The sequence below is a fragment of the Myotis nattereri genome (genome assembly GCF_964212035.1).
Source record: "Myotis nattereri genome assembly, chromosome: 5".
In the NCBI taxonomy this organism is placed as follows: domain Eukaryota; kingdom Metazoa; phylum Chordata; class Mammalia; order Chiroptera; family Vespertilionidae; genus Myotis; species Myotis nattereri.
Genome location: NC_138080.1, coordinates 61,885,842 through 61,900,113, shown reverse-complemented (window position 1 = coordinate 61,900,113; position 14,272 = coordinate 61,885,842). Strand labels below are relative to the sequence as shown.

Sequence of the window (14,272 nt, the reverse complement as noted above, 5' to 3'; positions counted from 1 at the left end):
CTATAAAATAGTTGTGGAGTTTAAAAAAATAACTTTAAGGCTCGATATAAGGAAGAAAATATCTGCTGTATCTGAAAGTTTGTGTTGTCCCCCCAAATTCATTGAAGCCTAATCCCCAATGTGATGGTATTAGGAGGTAATTAGGTCACGAGGGCAGGCAGAGCCCTCAGGAATGAGATTAGCGCCCTTTATAAAAGCCCCCAGAGAACGCCACCACCCTTTCTGCCATGTGAGGTGACAGAAAAAAGGGGGCCTTCTATGAGACAGGAAGTGGGCTCACACCTTGATCGTGGACTTTGGGGCCTCCAGAACTCTGAGAAATAAATGTATGTTGTTGATAAGCCACCCAGTCTACTGTATTTTTGCTACAGCAATCCAAAGACTGCTATAAGACAATATCCAATCAATTTTACAAAAAAGCCTGTTTGTTCCTTTGTATTTCTAGTGAATACTACAGTTAAAGGGACTAATGAAAAAATTAAGGGAGTTTGAAACAAAGCCTTTGGACCAATCAAGTTGATTTTGCACTTCTACCTCACTCACCTCCTGGTGTGTAATGCGGACGCCGTTATAAAAAGACATAACAGTGTTAGGTCCCACTGCGACCTTTGAAAACAGTCCTTCTCCAGCACTGGAAATGAGAGATTCAGCAACATAAACCCTAAAGAGCGAAAACAGGCAAATAATGATTCTTTAAGTTTGATGTATCTTTGATGGACTCCTTACATCAACCACCAAAATATCATATGGCCACTGAATCCAAAACATCAGTTCATAGTAATCCAATGAGGAAGGAAGAAAGGAAAAGTTGAACCACAATATTCTGGTATTGGAAACTGAAGAACTGGTACTTATGCATCTCTTGAGAATGGTGTTTAAAATTTGCTCTCTAATAAGAGGATTGTTGTGATATATTCATAAAGCAACTCAGTGCTTGATATAAGTTTTAAAAAATTTTAAATTTTTTTAGTTAAGGTCAATTTTCACTCTCTTCTTGGACAAATATATATATATATATATATATATATATATATATATATATATATGCTTCCCAAAGCTAATTAAGCTATACCCAAGTTTGTCAGAGCTAAATAGGAGGGAAAGACTTTCAATTAAATCCCCGGATGAATGTTTTATATGGAAGAGTGACAAACAGTTAATAAAATCTATCCACAGCTTAGCTGTGACCTGCTTTCTACAGGAACGTGGGCGGGAGTGACTGCATGCCAGGTCTCAGGTGTTAGGGAGCATGGCAAGTTTCTGCCTGCCTCTTCCGGAGTTTCCATCATCTCCTCAAGAAGAAGATGGTCCAGAGGGCTGTTGCTCCTTCAGCCCGAGTCTTGGAATGAAGACCCGTGAAACAGACCTGAATCCAACTTGAAACTTGGAGTCCGCCCTAGTCCGGCTGAGCTGAGTTGAGCCCAGTCAAGAGTGGCTGAACCTCAGCCAATCTACAGAACCACGAGTGCAAAATAGAAGGTTTACATCCATAAACCATTGATAGTTTTGAGGTTATCAGTATGCAGCAGCATCACAATGACAGTAACAAAATAGACTGATACATACGGTAATATGCTGTTGTGTTTCGGAGCTAACAAGTGACCAAACCCTTCCCTTTGTAAATGGGCCAGAACCTCATGTCATTCATTATGACATTGTGGGGTCAGCCCTGTCAGTTAAACCAGGGAAAAGGCCTATTTCTGAGAGATGGGAACAGAATAGAAGTGGAATGGAAACATGCTTTGTAAGCCAGATTTACAAAAAGGGAGGCCAAAGAGAACCACCTGCAGATGGTGCTCTTACTCATCAACTGGCCAGTTGCTAGGGGAGTACGAACCCCAAGCAGGGAACCAGAAGTCATACCAAGAATTAGAAACTGAGTTTAGACAAGACAGGAAATGGAGCAGGACTTCACACTCTGGGAGTGAGCTTATAGACTAGACACTTGTAGTTTATAGGCTGGAATGCTTTTATGCTTCTTATATTTTCTTTGTTTTGCTCCTGTTCTCCCTTAGTGAATAAATTGTGTTGTGTTTCACACCCTCTCAGCTGGGCTGAGTAGAAAAGAGGGCATCTGGTCCTTGGCCAAGCTAAGCTTTAAACAGTGTGAAATGCTCTCCGAGGGGCCAGCATGCGGCTGCAGCACAAATTGTGACACCAGAGCCGGGAGAAAGGGGACACCTGGGCAGGGCAGGGCTGGCCACCTGGCCCGAGTGCCTCTCTATGGAGAGGTTTCATTCTAGGACAGACACATGGGCTGTTCTGGACTTTATGGGTGGAGACATGCTCTTACAGGGACAGATTCTAAATGAGAATAAAAACACTCTTCCTTAGAACATATGAACTTTTTTTTCTGGTCAGGAACTCGGCCTGAGCAGCGAGCCACAGAGGGTCATGGGTTCCCATCACGAGGGCTATTTCACCTCCCACAAACAGGGCCATTAAAACCACAAGGAGAAAATTACCTCTCTGATTCATACGGGTCTGGAAGAAGAGCATTAGTAGAAATGCAAGATGAAGTTGACTTATCGAAGTGGTACACGGAACCTAAAATGCAAACAAAAATGTCAGGCCAGGTACAGTCGGGAAAACATTGAAAACATTTCTCTCTATCTGTGGGACTGGAAAGAGTTAAATAACAAAAAATGCTATTCAAGTTATACCAACTAGAATGAAATTCTTCAATATAAGTGGACAGTTTTTAGACTTGCCCTTAAGTTTTAGTTTCAGGTATTAATGAATAGCCATCACAGGTATCTCTTACTAGTAAATGCTATTTTTTCTTTTGGAATGTCTTTATTAAAATAGTTTAAAAAATACTTCTGTAATGAAAATATTTTAATAAAGAAAATGCTTTGTTGTGAAATTTTGAGAACTCTCTGGTCAGATCAGATTGGATAATGGTTTTAAAAATTTCTTGTGGTTTTCTTCATACTAGACAGTCTGTAGAATCCAGCCACCCAGCCCTGGCAATTGCCTCCTTCACTAAAAATAAACATTTGGCTTCACCAGAATTAAGAAGAGCAGAACTGCTTTTGACGAAGCATTTACAAAGTCATCCTATTTCTATTAAAGTGGTTCAGAAGCCAATTAGTAGTTTATTCCAGAAACGATGGTCCTGGAATTAACAGCCGTCCTAGAACTAACATTGGTTCCCTGCAAAGGATTAGCCTCAGAGGATCCTCCTGGAGCCCAGCGAAGACAGATGATGCTCCAAAGGCTAATGAGGAAAGAAACAAGTTTTGGAACGAGAGGCCTTGTTCCTGCAAAGTCAATTATTTTAGGCACTAAGGCATCACAAATAATTCCATTAAACAGTTCTTTAGTAGTTCCCAATGGTCACCAGGTCCTCTTTCTGTGTGTGTGTGTGTGTGTGTGTGTGTGTGTGTGTGTGTGTGTGTGCTTTAAACACAATCAAAACCCAAATTAATGTCTCAAACTAAAAGTTAGAAAACAATCTAGTTAGTCAGTGTCTAACCAGGAAGCAGACCACTTGCATATTTCAAAGAAAGAGATGAATTCAGGGAAATGGTTACACAGAGGATGGAAGCGCTGAGAAGCCAGACGGCATTGTGGAGCCCAGAAACTGCCAAGAGCAGGAAGCCCCAACCTTAAGGCAGAGGAACAAACACAGAGCTGGGGTTCCTGGAGCTCTAGAGCTGGGGTTCCTGGAGGTCTAGAGCTGAGGTTCCTGGAGCTCTAGAGCTGAGGTTCCTGGAGGTCTAGAGCTGGGGTTCCTGGAGCTCTAGAGCTGAGGTTCCTGGAGGTCTAGAGCTGGGGTTCCTGGAGCTCTAGAGCTGAGGTTCCTGGAGGTCTAGAGCTGGGGTTCCTGGAGCTCTAGAGCTGAGGTTCCTGGAGGTCTAGAGCTGAGGTTCCTGGAGGTCTAGCTGGGGATCCTGGAGGTCTAGAGCTGGGGTTCCTGGAGGTCTAGAGCTGGGGTTCCTGGAGGTCTAGAGCTGGGGTTCCTGGAGCTCTAGAGCTGGGGTTCCTGGAGGTCTAGAGCTGGGGTTCCTGGAGCTCTAGAGCTAGGGTAACCCAAGGAAGCTAGAACCCTGGGGACCTTCCTGGTAGACGATGGAATCAGGAGGCAGGACCCTGCTGGAGACACTGCTGGGAAGAGAGGGCTTCCTCCTGCTCCCTTCCCTCTTGTGTCCCCAGCCAGTGACTCTCTGTGGCCAAACCCAGACAGAAGCAGGAGGCACAGGAGCCCGGGACATGCAGCCTGCGAGGGCAGACCCCTGCAGGAAAAGCAGGGCAGGGGGAGGCGAGGCAGGTATCTGAGAGCACACTTCTGTGAGCGTGCTGGTAATGGGCCAGCACACACTCCATTAAAGGAAGTTAGTTTAAAAAAGGAAAAAAACCCCAACCACTTTTCTGTGGAATATGTGTTCCACTGTGCAACTATCCTCTTTCAAATTTCCATTTCCTTTCCTTGGACTAATACTTTCATCACAAACAGACCAAGTGCAACCACATATAAAACACTGTGTTAGGGGCTGTGCCGATACAGGCAGGAGTAACATCTCTTCCTGCTTTCAAGGAGTCGGTGCCACCTTTTCCAACCCTTGCCATCCCTTCCTTCACTCCCTTAGACAGGTTGATGCTCCAGGCAGACAAAAGGCATCCTTTACTGCTCCTACTCTCCTCTACAGTTCACAGTAGGGCCTTTGACTAAGCCAGTAGTAGGCAAACTGCGGGTCGCGAGCCACATGCGGCTCTTTGGCCCTTTGAGTGTGGCTCTTCCACAAAATACCACGTGCGGGCGCAAACGTACAGTGTGATTGAAACTTCATGGCCCATGCGCAGAAGTCGGTATTTTGTGGAAGAGCCACGCTCAAGGGGCCAAAGAGCCGCATGTGGCTCGCGACCCGCAGTTTGCTGACCACTGGACTAAGCCATTCATTGGCTTGACAAACATTAATTCTAAGAGATGAGCCAAGACTTGAAGCTGGAGCAGGAACTAGCCAGGGTCAGGGATTCCTATGTGCAGAGGAGAAGAGATGGAGAGAAGTTCCAGCCAGAGGCATAATGAGGAAATCAGCAAGAACCCAGTGGAGACCCAGAAGCAGCCTGTGGTTACAGAAGCCTAAGGAGAAAAGGTATGGTGGTGAGGTCAGGGGGGAGGCAGACCAGAAGTGTTTCACGTGAGAGATTTACATTCCATTTTACTCTCCCTCCCCCAACTGCTGGGCCAGATGGCCACTAGACCCTGTCAGACAAGATCCAGGATCTATGGGTTAGCCCGTGGGTTAGTAAATGTAGCTGAATGAGGCAGTGGGAGAAACAAAGTGGCAAACATCAGAGACCTGTGCAAAGCAGCCCTGGTTCCTGACCCTCCTGATACCCAAGCTGTTAACAGTCCTTTAAAGAGCTGAGGCCTGCCCTGACCGGTTTGACCCTGACCCGTTTGGCTCAGTGGAGAGAGGGTCGGCCTGCGGACTGAAGGGTCCCAGGTTCGATTCCAGTCAAGGGCAAGTACCTTGGTTGTGGGCACATCCCCAGTAGGGGGTGTGCAGGAGGCAGCTGATCCATGCTTCTCTGTCATTGATGTTTCTAACTCTCTATCCCTCTCCCTTCCTCTCTGTAAAATATCAATAAAATATATTAAAAAAAAAAAAAAAAGAGCTGAGGCCTGCCAGACCTTGCCAGCAAACGCTACTCTCCTCCCTCCTCCTCCTCCTCCTCCTTCTCCTCCTCCTCCTCCTCCTCCTCCTCCTCCTCCTCCTCCTCCTCCTCCTCTTCCCTTCTTTCCTTCCTTCTCCCCCTCCTCCTCCTTTTTTGCCTTAAGTTGGTTTGATGAGGGTGTTTGTTATTTGCAACCACGAGTTCTAAGAAAAACCATCATTCCCCTGAGAATGATCACTCTCGCTTTCCAAAATCTGTTTCTTACTAATACCAAGAAGAATGTAAAAACAAGACCTTTCATTATGATATTTTATGGTAGGTGCCAAGATCTGTATTTTATAATGAAGACACAGGTTCTGAAAAGATAAATGAGAATAACTTCCCCAAGAATATAATACAGTAAATGTTGGAGCTAAGACTCAAATTAGGTGACATTTCCCCATTGTCATTATTTATTATTTTATAAAATTTTAAATTAAATTTACTGGGGTAATATTGGTTAATAACTTTATGTAAGTTTCAGGTCTACAACTCATCATCCAAAGTCCAGTCTCCTTCCATCACCATATATTTGAACCCCTTTACCCTCTCTGCAAAGAAAGTGACTCTTAAGTTCAAGGATCTTGCCACTAAAAATGCTGTCACTTCTGAAGTTTTAAAATTTACATCATTAATTGGGTGGGATCCTCTGGCCCAAGTTTCCTCATTTCTAAACATTAGGATGCTGTCTCCTTTCAGAACATATGTGAAGAGCACAGATATTAGGATCTGAAGTTCAAAGATTACTGCTTCTCTTAAAAATGTTTTTGATTTTGGAATGATTTTAAATGTACAGGAAAGTTGCAGAGATAGTATAGAGAGTTCCCAATGCCCTTCACTATTTCTCCTAATGTTAGTTTTTTTTTAATGTTACCCCGTACATTTGTCCAAATTAAAACCCCAACATAGCTACATTATTATTAACTAAACTCCAGGCTTTATTCAGATTTGACCAGTTTTTCCACTAATGTCCTTTTTCTGTACCAAGATCCAACCCCTCCCATTGCATTCAGATGGCCTTAATTTTTAACTTAAAATAAAAACAAAGATTAAAAAATGATACATTTAAGACAACTCAAATTGGACCTCAATACAAAATGCTAGAATTTCTATGTTTGACAACTTTCCTTTAGAGAATCTCTCCAGATCATAAATACCTAATGATTATTGAGGCCTATTGATGCCCACATTTATTATCTTGTCTGCTTTTTTCTTCTTATAACTTAACGCGGTTGGAAATACACCATTTGAGTGGACCAAAGAAACAAACTTCTCTCAAACCCGCCCTCACCACCTGCTTTGGCAGTAGGGCAGCCCACCTGGGGCCCATTCAACTTACTTCCAGGCATCAGGTCAAAGTGTGGCCTGCCCTCCTCAGTGGACACCAGGGCAGCCAGTTTTCCTTCCAGCATCTCTCCGTCAATGAACTTCCCGTACAGTGCAGTCCTCTCATCCGGGTACACATAGGCTATCTTCTCTCCAGTCATCTCCCCGTCTTCATTTACTTCCCCTACCAGGCTGCCTCCATCCTGACGGGAGAAACCAAAATCCAGAAAAATTACATAGAGTATTGATCCATGTGACACGCGTTTCAAGAAATTTCTCTTGTGCACCCCCTTGGTGAATAGCACGAATATGGACCCTAGCGGTTTAAGGACTCAGAGCTCTTCACATGAGTGAGAAACATCCAGTCCCAGAGAACAAACGGTGCAAAGCCCGAGTTAGAGCGGCAGAGGCTGAGTTGCCTTGATGGCCCGGGACAAGTTACGGAGACTCCATCTTGGTCTGTTATCTAAGAACCAAATATGCCCTGTTTGTAATATTAGTTACAAGCAATGAAAGGACATAGAACTAAATGCTACTTGGGGTCATTATTGAATGCAGTGAGTCTTATCTACTATCCATACAATCTCACTTCTCAATGTTGAGTTTTGGATTTCTGGTCAATTAAGAAAATCTTTAGTTCAAATGTATGTAAGAATTATTTTAGTGTGCACGAGTAAAGAGCTGGCTGCGTTTTCTAAGAGATAAATAAAGGGACCTCTGGATAACTTGGAGTTAGAAGAGTGAAAAAAGATCAACGAAATTGCACTTGCTTCCCCATCACTGTCGTTCCCCCATTCTTCTCTATTTACTGCTCCCGGGGGCCTCCTTCCCAGAGAGCAGCCAGCTGTGCGTCCTCTTTAACTGCCATTTACTCCCTTCTTAAGGGTCATTAAATGCTTTAGGGCAGAGGCTGTCAGAATTCTACATCCTGGTAAGTGCCAGGGACACAGTAGGGGATCCATAAATACTTTTAGAATTGAACTGGGATACCCCAAAAATCTAAAAAATAATCTAAAGGTGTAGGAGGTTTTCATTTTCTTTTCCTTCTTTCTTTCTTTCTTTTTTTTTTTTTTTGGCCACTCAGAAGGTCCTGATGGGGTGACTTTGAAAATCTAAGACCTTGGTGGGTCTGATATAACAACAGTAATGCCAGACATTGGTTATTTCCCCACCTAGGAGGTTCTAGGAGCAGCCACCCACAGTCAGTGATGTAGGGCGACTTCTGCGTGACCCCCATGCTGCTCTTACCGAGAGACAGAGGGAGGACGCAATGCCGGGGACATGGTGTACAGTTCCCTGAAGCCTAATTGCTCTTTGGAGAAAAAAGGTTATGAATTAAAAAAAACTAACCCCAGCACTTCCATACAAAGAACAGTACTGGGAAGTGTTTTTCCCGGGTAGAAGGTGCATTAGGGATATAGTATTGCTCTTTCTCCTCCTGAGTCACTTCTTAACAACCCAGCATAAGGAGAATGATACTTTTTGCAAAATCTGTCTTCAGGCTTTTGGTGATGACTGAGCTGACGGGTGTTAGGGTGTTCGTGCTTCGTACAGGCCAAAATGAATAAAGCCAACATTGCTATTTATTGTGTCTTGCTAGGGTCTCACCATTTTTTCTCTTAAATGCTTTAAGCGTCTGGTTTTGGAGGCAAGTGAATTTTTTCCTGGATTGATAAAGCAGAGATTTTTATTTCCTAAAGGGGTTATGAATTTTTAATTAAAAACTCTGCATCACTGTTCCAAGGTATAATTTTGAAAGAAACTGTCCTTAGAGTGAGCTTATAAATACTGCAGGGAGAATCATTATTTTTCCCTCCCCTTGCTCCTGCTTGGACTGTGTCACCAGAACTTTCTTCTCTGCTGTGTCAGGGAATGTTGCTCAATGGCTCATCTTCTCTGACACCCTTTGACACCCATATCGCTGTTGGGTAAGGGGTTAACAGCATCAAGCCCCCCTCCCCTTGGGGAAGTGCCCCAGGCAGGTCCTGCTCCCCGAGGGAAACCTATAGCTTCCTAGCTGCTCTGTTTGCGGCTGATCCATGTGCTCACTTCAGAGGGGAAGGCAGAAGCCCACACCACACCTCCAATCCCACGCTGCCATAATAAAGCCCACATCCCTGCCACTGATGCCTATTTCTTAGAGGCCTGGGGTGGGATTAGCGCCCTCCACTGCCAACCAACACCAGAGAGAAAGCAAGTGTCAACCAAGTTCCTGTGCAAGCTTGTCACTCTCCAGGGCTTCGCTCCGAAGGCAGGGTCTTCTCTTGGCATTTAATAAGAGGGTAGGGCTAAAATGTAGCTGCACATTTAGGTTTCAAAATGCAACTGCATGGAGTAAGGTAGACCTGTTTACTTAGTGCAACTTCGATGTCCCCTAGGGACTTAACTGATCACAGTCGCGAGTGAAATGACAGGTAGCGGGAGAATCTGCTAATCCATAGTTTGCTCTTCCCTGCACCCATCCGCACGCAGGGCGGTCCACTTTCCCTGGCTTCAAAAATCCTTGTCACATCAGCAGCAAGACACCCACTCTGCCTCCTCCCAAAGCAGGACAATGTTAGTCTCTCTACGGGACAAGCGCCTCCACCACGTCCCTCTTCCTAAAGGACTTATGATCGGTTGCAGGTCCTACTAAGAGCGTGTGTAAAGGCTTCCGTAATTATAAAAACAATATTTTACATGTTTTTTCCTTATGCCCCGTTTCTAGAACATAACTTACATTTTAAGAACAATAGTGTGTAAGTAGATTTAGCCAGGACTACTTTTCTTCTTACACATGTAACAGACAACTTTTATGAATACCTTTTAATCATAAGAAGATAGAGTTCAGAGTAAGAAAAAAATGTATTTTGACTGAAGCTCTGGACAAAATAAAACATTAGATGAAATATTTTCTACGGTCTATTTTCTGAACAATTTTCTGGAAACTCACCAACAACAGATGGGGTATTTGAAATGCAAACAACAGATAAGAGTATTAATTCCCAACCGGAGATTTTGCCACATCTCTTTGCTTTAGTAAACTCCAAAAAGATGAGAAATTGCTGGATTAGTTCTGACATTTGAGCAATGGGATAAAATTAAATGCAAAGCGGAATATTCCACCATCTCTTTCTATACTGTATCAAAGGCTTTAAGAAATAATATATTTTCATCTTTATTAATGATATAATACAACCAATTTGTCTCAACTTGCTTTAATCATGATTAATCACTCTTTTCCAAAACAATGCTGAAAAGGAATTCCTAATAGACGGGAGGGCCAACAACCTCGGTCAGAAGGGAGTAACAGTGAGAGGACGTAGCTCCCACACTCTTGGCTTCACTCTCAAGTTTCACAGCTTCACATTTTCTTACGTAGAGAATACATTTGACTCTTTATTGTGAAGAGTCAAAGCTCTGTCTTAAAGCAAAATGAGCAGTCGCAGGGCTTACTGGGAAGTATATCCAGCACAATCCATGCCGAATGTTATCCTTGTACTGTCCCTTGAAGATCAGTCTCCCGTCTGTGTCGTACTCCTGGGCCAGACCATTGAGCTCTCCGTCCACATAAGTGCCCTGGAGCACTCCCCCATCCTCATAGGTGTAAACTCCCTGGCCCTGCAGGGCGTCATCCACGTAATACCCCTCCAGGGTGCTGTGAGAGAAGGGAAAACAAAAGGGATCATCAGGCCGTGACTCAACTCTCCAAAAAGAAAGGATCACATCTGAGAACCACGGACCTGTACTCCGCTTGTCCTCCTGAAGGCTGCTGCACTGCTAGGGAAAAGATTGCGAAGGATTAGCAACAGGGAAGGAGACTTCACTCCCAGTCTCCGGGTCTCCATCACTCCTTTCTCTGCTGGAGGAAATGGACAAGAAATAAGCCACAGGTGGAGACTGAGAACAAGCCTCATCTGAGTATGTTTCCAAGACCGGATGCCGACCATTGCCTGGCCATAGAGATTCTGGCCCACGTATAAGCCACTCAGGCCTTACTTCCCTCAAGAGTGGTAGACTCAAGGGTGGTTCAGTTGGCTTGTATATAGTGGTCTCTAATATTACAGATGTGGTTTAGAATGTGTTAATGTCTACATGTTTGTTTTAAATTATTAATGTATTATTTGTCAGCGACTGCCATACTTGGTATCCAATCAAAAGAATCCCCTTCCATCTCTTTGGAAGATATACAGAAATGTATTTGTGCATGCATGCATGTGTGTGTGTGTGCGTGCATGCATGTGTGTGTGTGTGTGTGTGTTCATGATCATGAAAAATGGGGGCAAGTAAGGAAAACCGCAGGCTAAACCTTGCCAACATCATTAGCAGCCTGGTAATGTTTGAGACCCATGGTCCTAGACTAGAAGAATGCTCAAAAGGGTGCTCAGGATGACTTTGTAAGTGCCTCTCTATCTCTCTCTCCTCATAAAACACTTTCAGAATTTCAATAGCATGTTCTCAGTGCTAGCCTCCCAGTGTGCAATGAAACTAACTTTACCAAAGAATCCCTTTATGAACTAAACTTTGGAATAAGGGGTGAGACCAACTCAAATCATGTTTTTGAATTTAAAATGTAAGATGTTTAGCAACAAAGAAGTTTGATTATTTTAACATGTGTCATTAGCATTCATTCATGAATGCAATTAACAACCATTTATAGGGTGTTTTCTAAGTAGCAAGCATTGTGTGAGGTTCTAGAATCTAGAGAGCCCAACGGACTGTGTATCCGTGATAGGTGGGATGCAAGGGGCTGTGGGGGATGAGGCAGCTGCACCTGACTGTGCCTGGTAAAGTCTTGTCTTGCTTTAATAGATGACAGAATGATCTATAATTATTAAATGAAAAGTACAGTCCAAATGATGATAGCCTTTGATTAAATTGTAATTACACTATTTGTAGTCTCCCAAGGAGATAAATAGTTCTCTTTCAGGTTTGTTTGTTCTATGAATGACAAATGGGTGCACTTTAGCAGAAGCCTTGCATAAGCCTTCAAAAATTCTAAATCAGCAAAGTTGGAATTAATGAGATTTGACTGTCATTAGACTCCCCACAATTAAAAAAAAACACACAATCTTGGTGAAGGATAACTAATAAGCTGACATAATGATGCAATAAATATTGCAGAAAACTATTTCATCCTTGATCTTCATTTTAGATTTGCTGGAGTAAATACAGGATGCTCAGTTATGTTTGAATTTTAGATAAACAACAAATACATTTCTAGTAAACATACATCCCAAATATTGAATGGGACATGGTGACACTAAAATATGTTGTTTATCTGAAACTAGTGGCCCCGTGCACAAAATTCGTGCACATTAAAAGGGAATTAGAGGAAATATTTTAATATTGCTATTTGCCCTTTCTCTATAATAGAAGTGTCAGAGATGAAAGAAAATTAGTAAAATGTATATGAAAATCTTCCTCTTGCCAAAGTCTGGGGCACCCTGCGGGACCCAGAGTCAAGTCCCCGCCCACCCGTGTGCACCTCGAAATTGCGAGAGACCCAGACCAGGCCGGCCCCACCCCCATTGGGCTAGATCCAGACCCAGCCGGCCCCACCCTCTTCAAGCCCCACTGGGCTGGGGGTGCAGCCTGAGGTTCCCTGTCAAGCTCCGTTGGACCAGGGTCGTGGCCTCAGGTCACCTGGCCCGACGCCAGGGCAGGAGGTGTGGCCTGAGGTCCCCCGGCCCGACACTGGAGCGGGGGACGCGGCCTCAGGTCCTCCGGCACAGTGCCAGGGCAGGGGGCGCACCTTGAGGTTCCCTGTCAAGTTCCACGAGCGGGGGTGGGGGGGGCATGGCCCAAGGTCCCCCAGCCTGGCGCCAGGGCGGGGGGCACAGCCTGAGGTCCCGTCAAGCCCCACCAGGCAGGGGTTGCAGCCTCAGGTCCCCTGCCCCGGTGCAGCGCCACACAGCCTCAGGTCCGTGCTGATTGCTTGTTAAGGCTCGTTACAGGAACTCTGCCTCTGCTGTGGGCGCAGCCATCTTGAATGTTACAGTGTGGTGGTCAATTTGCATATTCCCTCTTTATTAGATAAGATGCCATTTTCACTGGGTACCCTGGGTTGTGTTTGTTTTTTTTTTTTTTATCTTGAGAGGTTTCTTTATTTTTTCCAACAAAACAAAATAACATATAAGTTTATTTTTCTTACAAATAAAATAACATGTTTTTCTTAAAACAAAAAACAAGAACACCATATTTTAACTAGGTAACACCAATTTTGTCAGAATGTAATTTGCTGCTAACCCACCTTACTTAAAAGAAAACTTCATTGTTTAAAGTATTACATATATTCCCCCTTCCCCCCATTGACCCCTTCTAGCCCGTCCCCATCACCTAATTTTCTTAATAAGAGGAATATTCATCAATAAGCATTAACTCAGCAAGTACAGAGACTTTAAGGAATGGCATCTCACCCGGCTGGTGTGGCTCAGGGGTTGAGCATCAATCTATGAACCAAGAGGTCATGGTTCAATTCCCCGATCAGGGCACATTCCCAGGTTGGGGGCCCAACCCCCAATATGGGGCACATAGGAGGCAGCCAAACAATGAATGACTCTCTCCCATCATCAATGCCTCTCTCCTTCACTCCCTCTCTCTCTCTCTCCCCACCTCTCTGAAATCAACAAATATATATATATATATATATATATATAAAAGAATGGCATCTCTTCCTAGTGAGTCAAATCTTAGAAATGCAGAAGACTCTCTAAACAAACATGGTCTTAGGTATGGAAACACAGAGATTGATAGGCTGCCTTCTTTCTCTTTATGTCATCAAGACTGATAAAGGAAAGACCTGGTCAACAGCATTAAGTAAAAATGATGACTTAATAAGGTAATGAATCCATGAATCCATGAATAAATATTAATAAACACATACTAATAAACTGGGCTAATTGTTATTGAAATATTTTACATTCTTTTTCATTTGTGAGAAAAGCAATTCTGCAAATGTTTTTAAGTCCTCCATATACTACATTTGGCTAAAAACATTCTCAATACTATATTTTCTAACTTACAAATATTCTAAAACCAGACAGAAAATTTGGGGGAGCCAATATACCTAAATCAAAGATAAAAGCACATAGTGCCTCAACTTTTTGACCTCAAGTCACCAGAATAAGATGGACTCCTCTGAACTGTATGTTCAGCTTGGCAAATGGAGTCACTGCAGTTAGCTACAAAGCAAAACCAGCAGAGGGGGTATGTAGGCGGCTGTTAATGGGCCACCAGTGGTTTGTCTCACAGTCTCCGAGAATCTGAGAGCCCAGTAGTGGACTAGACCCTGACAGTTACT

General features: G+C 43.7%; 1 protein-coding gene across 1 annotated transcript in view; it reads right to left on the bottom strand.

Moving 5' to 3' along the window:
* Positions 1 to 14,272, bottom strand: part of SETD7 (SET domain containing 7, histone lysine methyltransferase) — a 41,462-nt gene that overhangs the window by 7,000 nt on the left and 20,190 nt on the right. Inside the window, exons 3-6 of the mRNA XM_081093493.1 lie at positions 10,426 to 10,627; positions 7,004 to 7,193; positions 2,466 to 2,547; positions 544 to 661 (exon numbers count right to left, since the gene is read on the bottom strand). Of these exons, the coding sequence (XP_080949619.1) occupies positions 544 to 661; positions 2,466 to 2,547; positions 7,004 to 7,193; positions 10,426 to 10,627 (592 nt within the window). The remainder of the gene's footprint in view (positions 1 to 543; positions 662 to 2,465; positions 2,548 to 7,003; positions 7,194 to 10,425; positions 10,628 to 14,272) is intronic.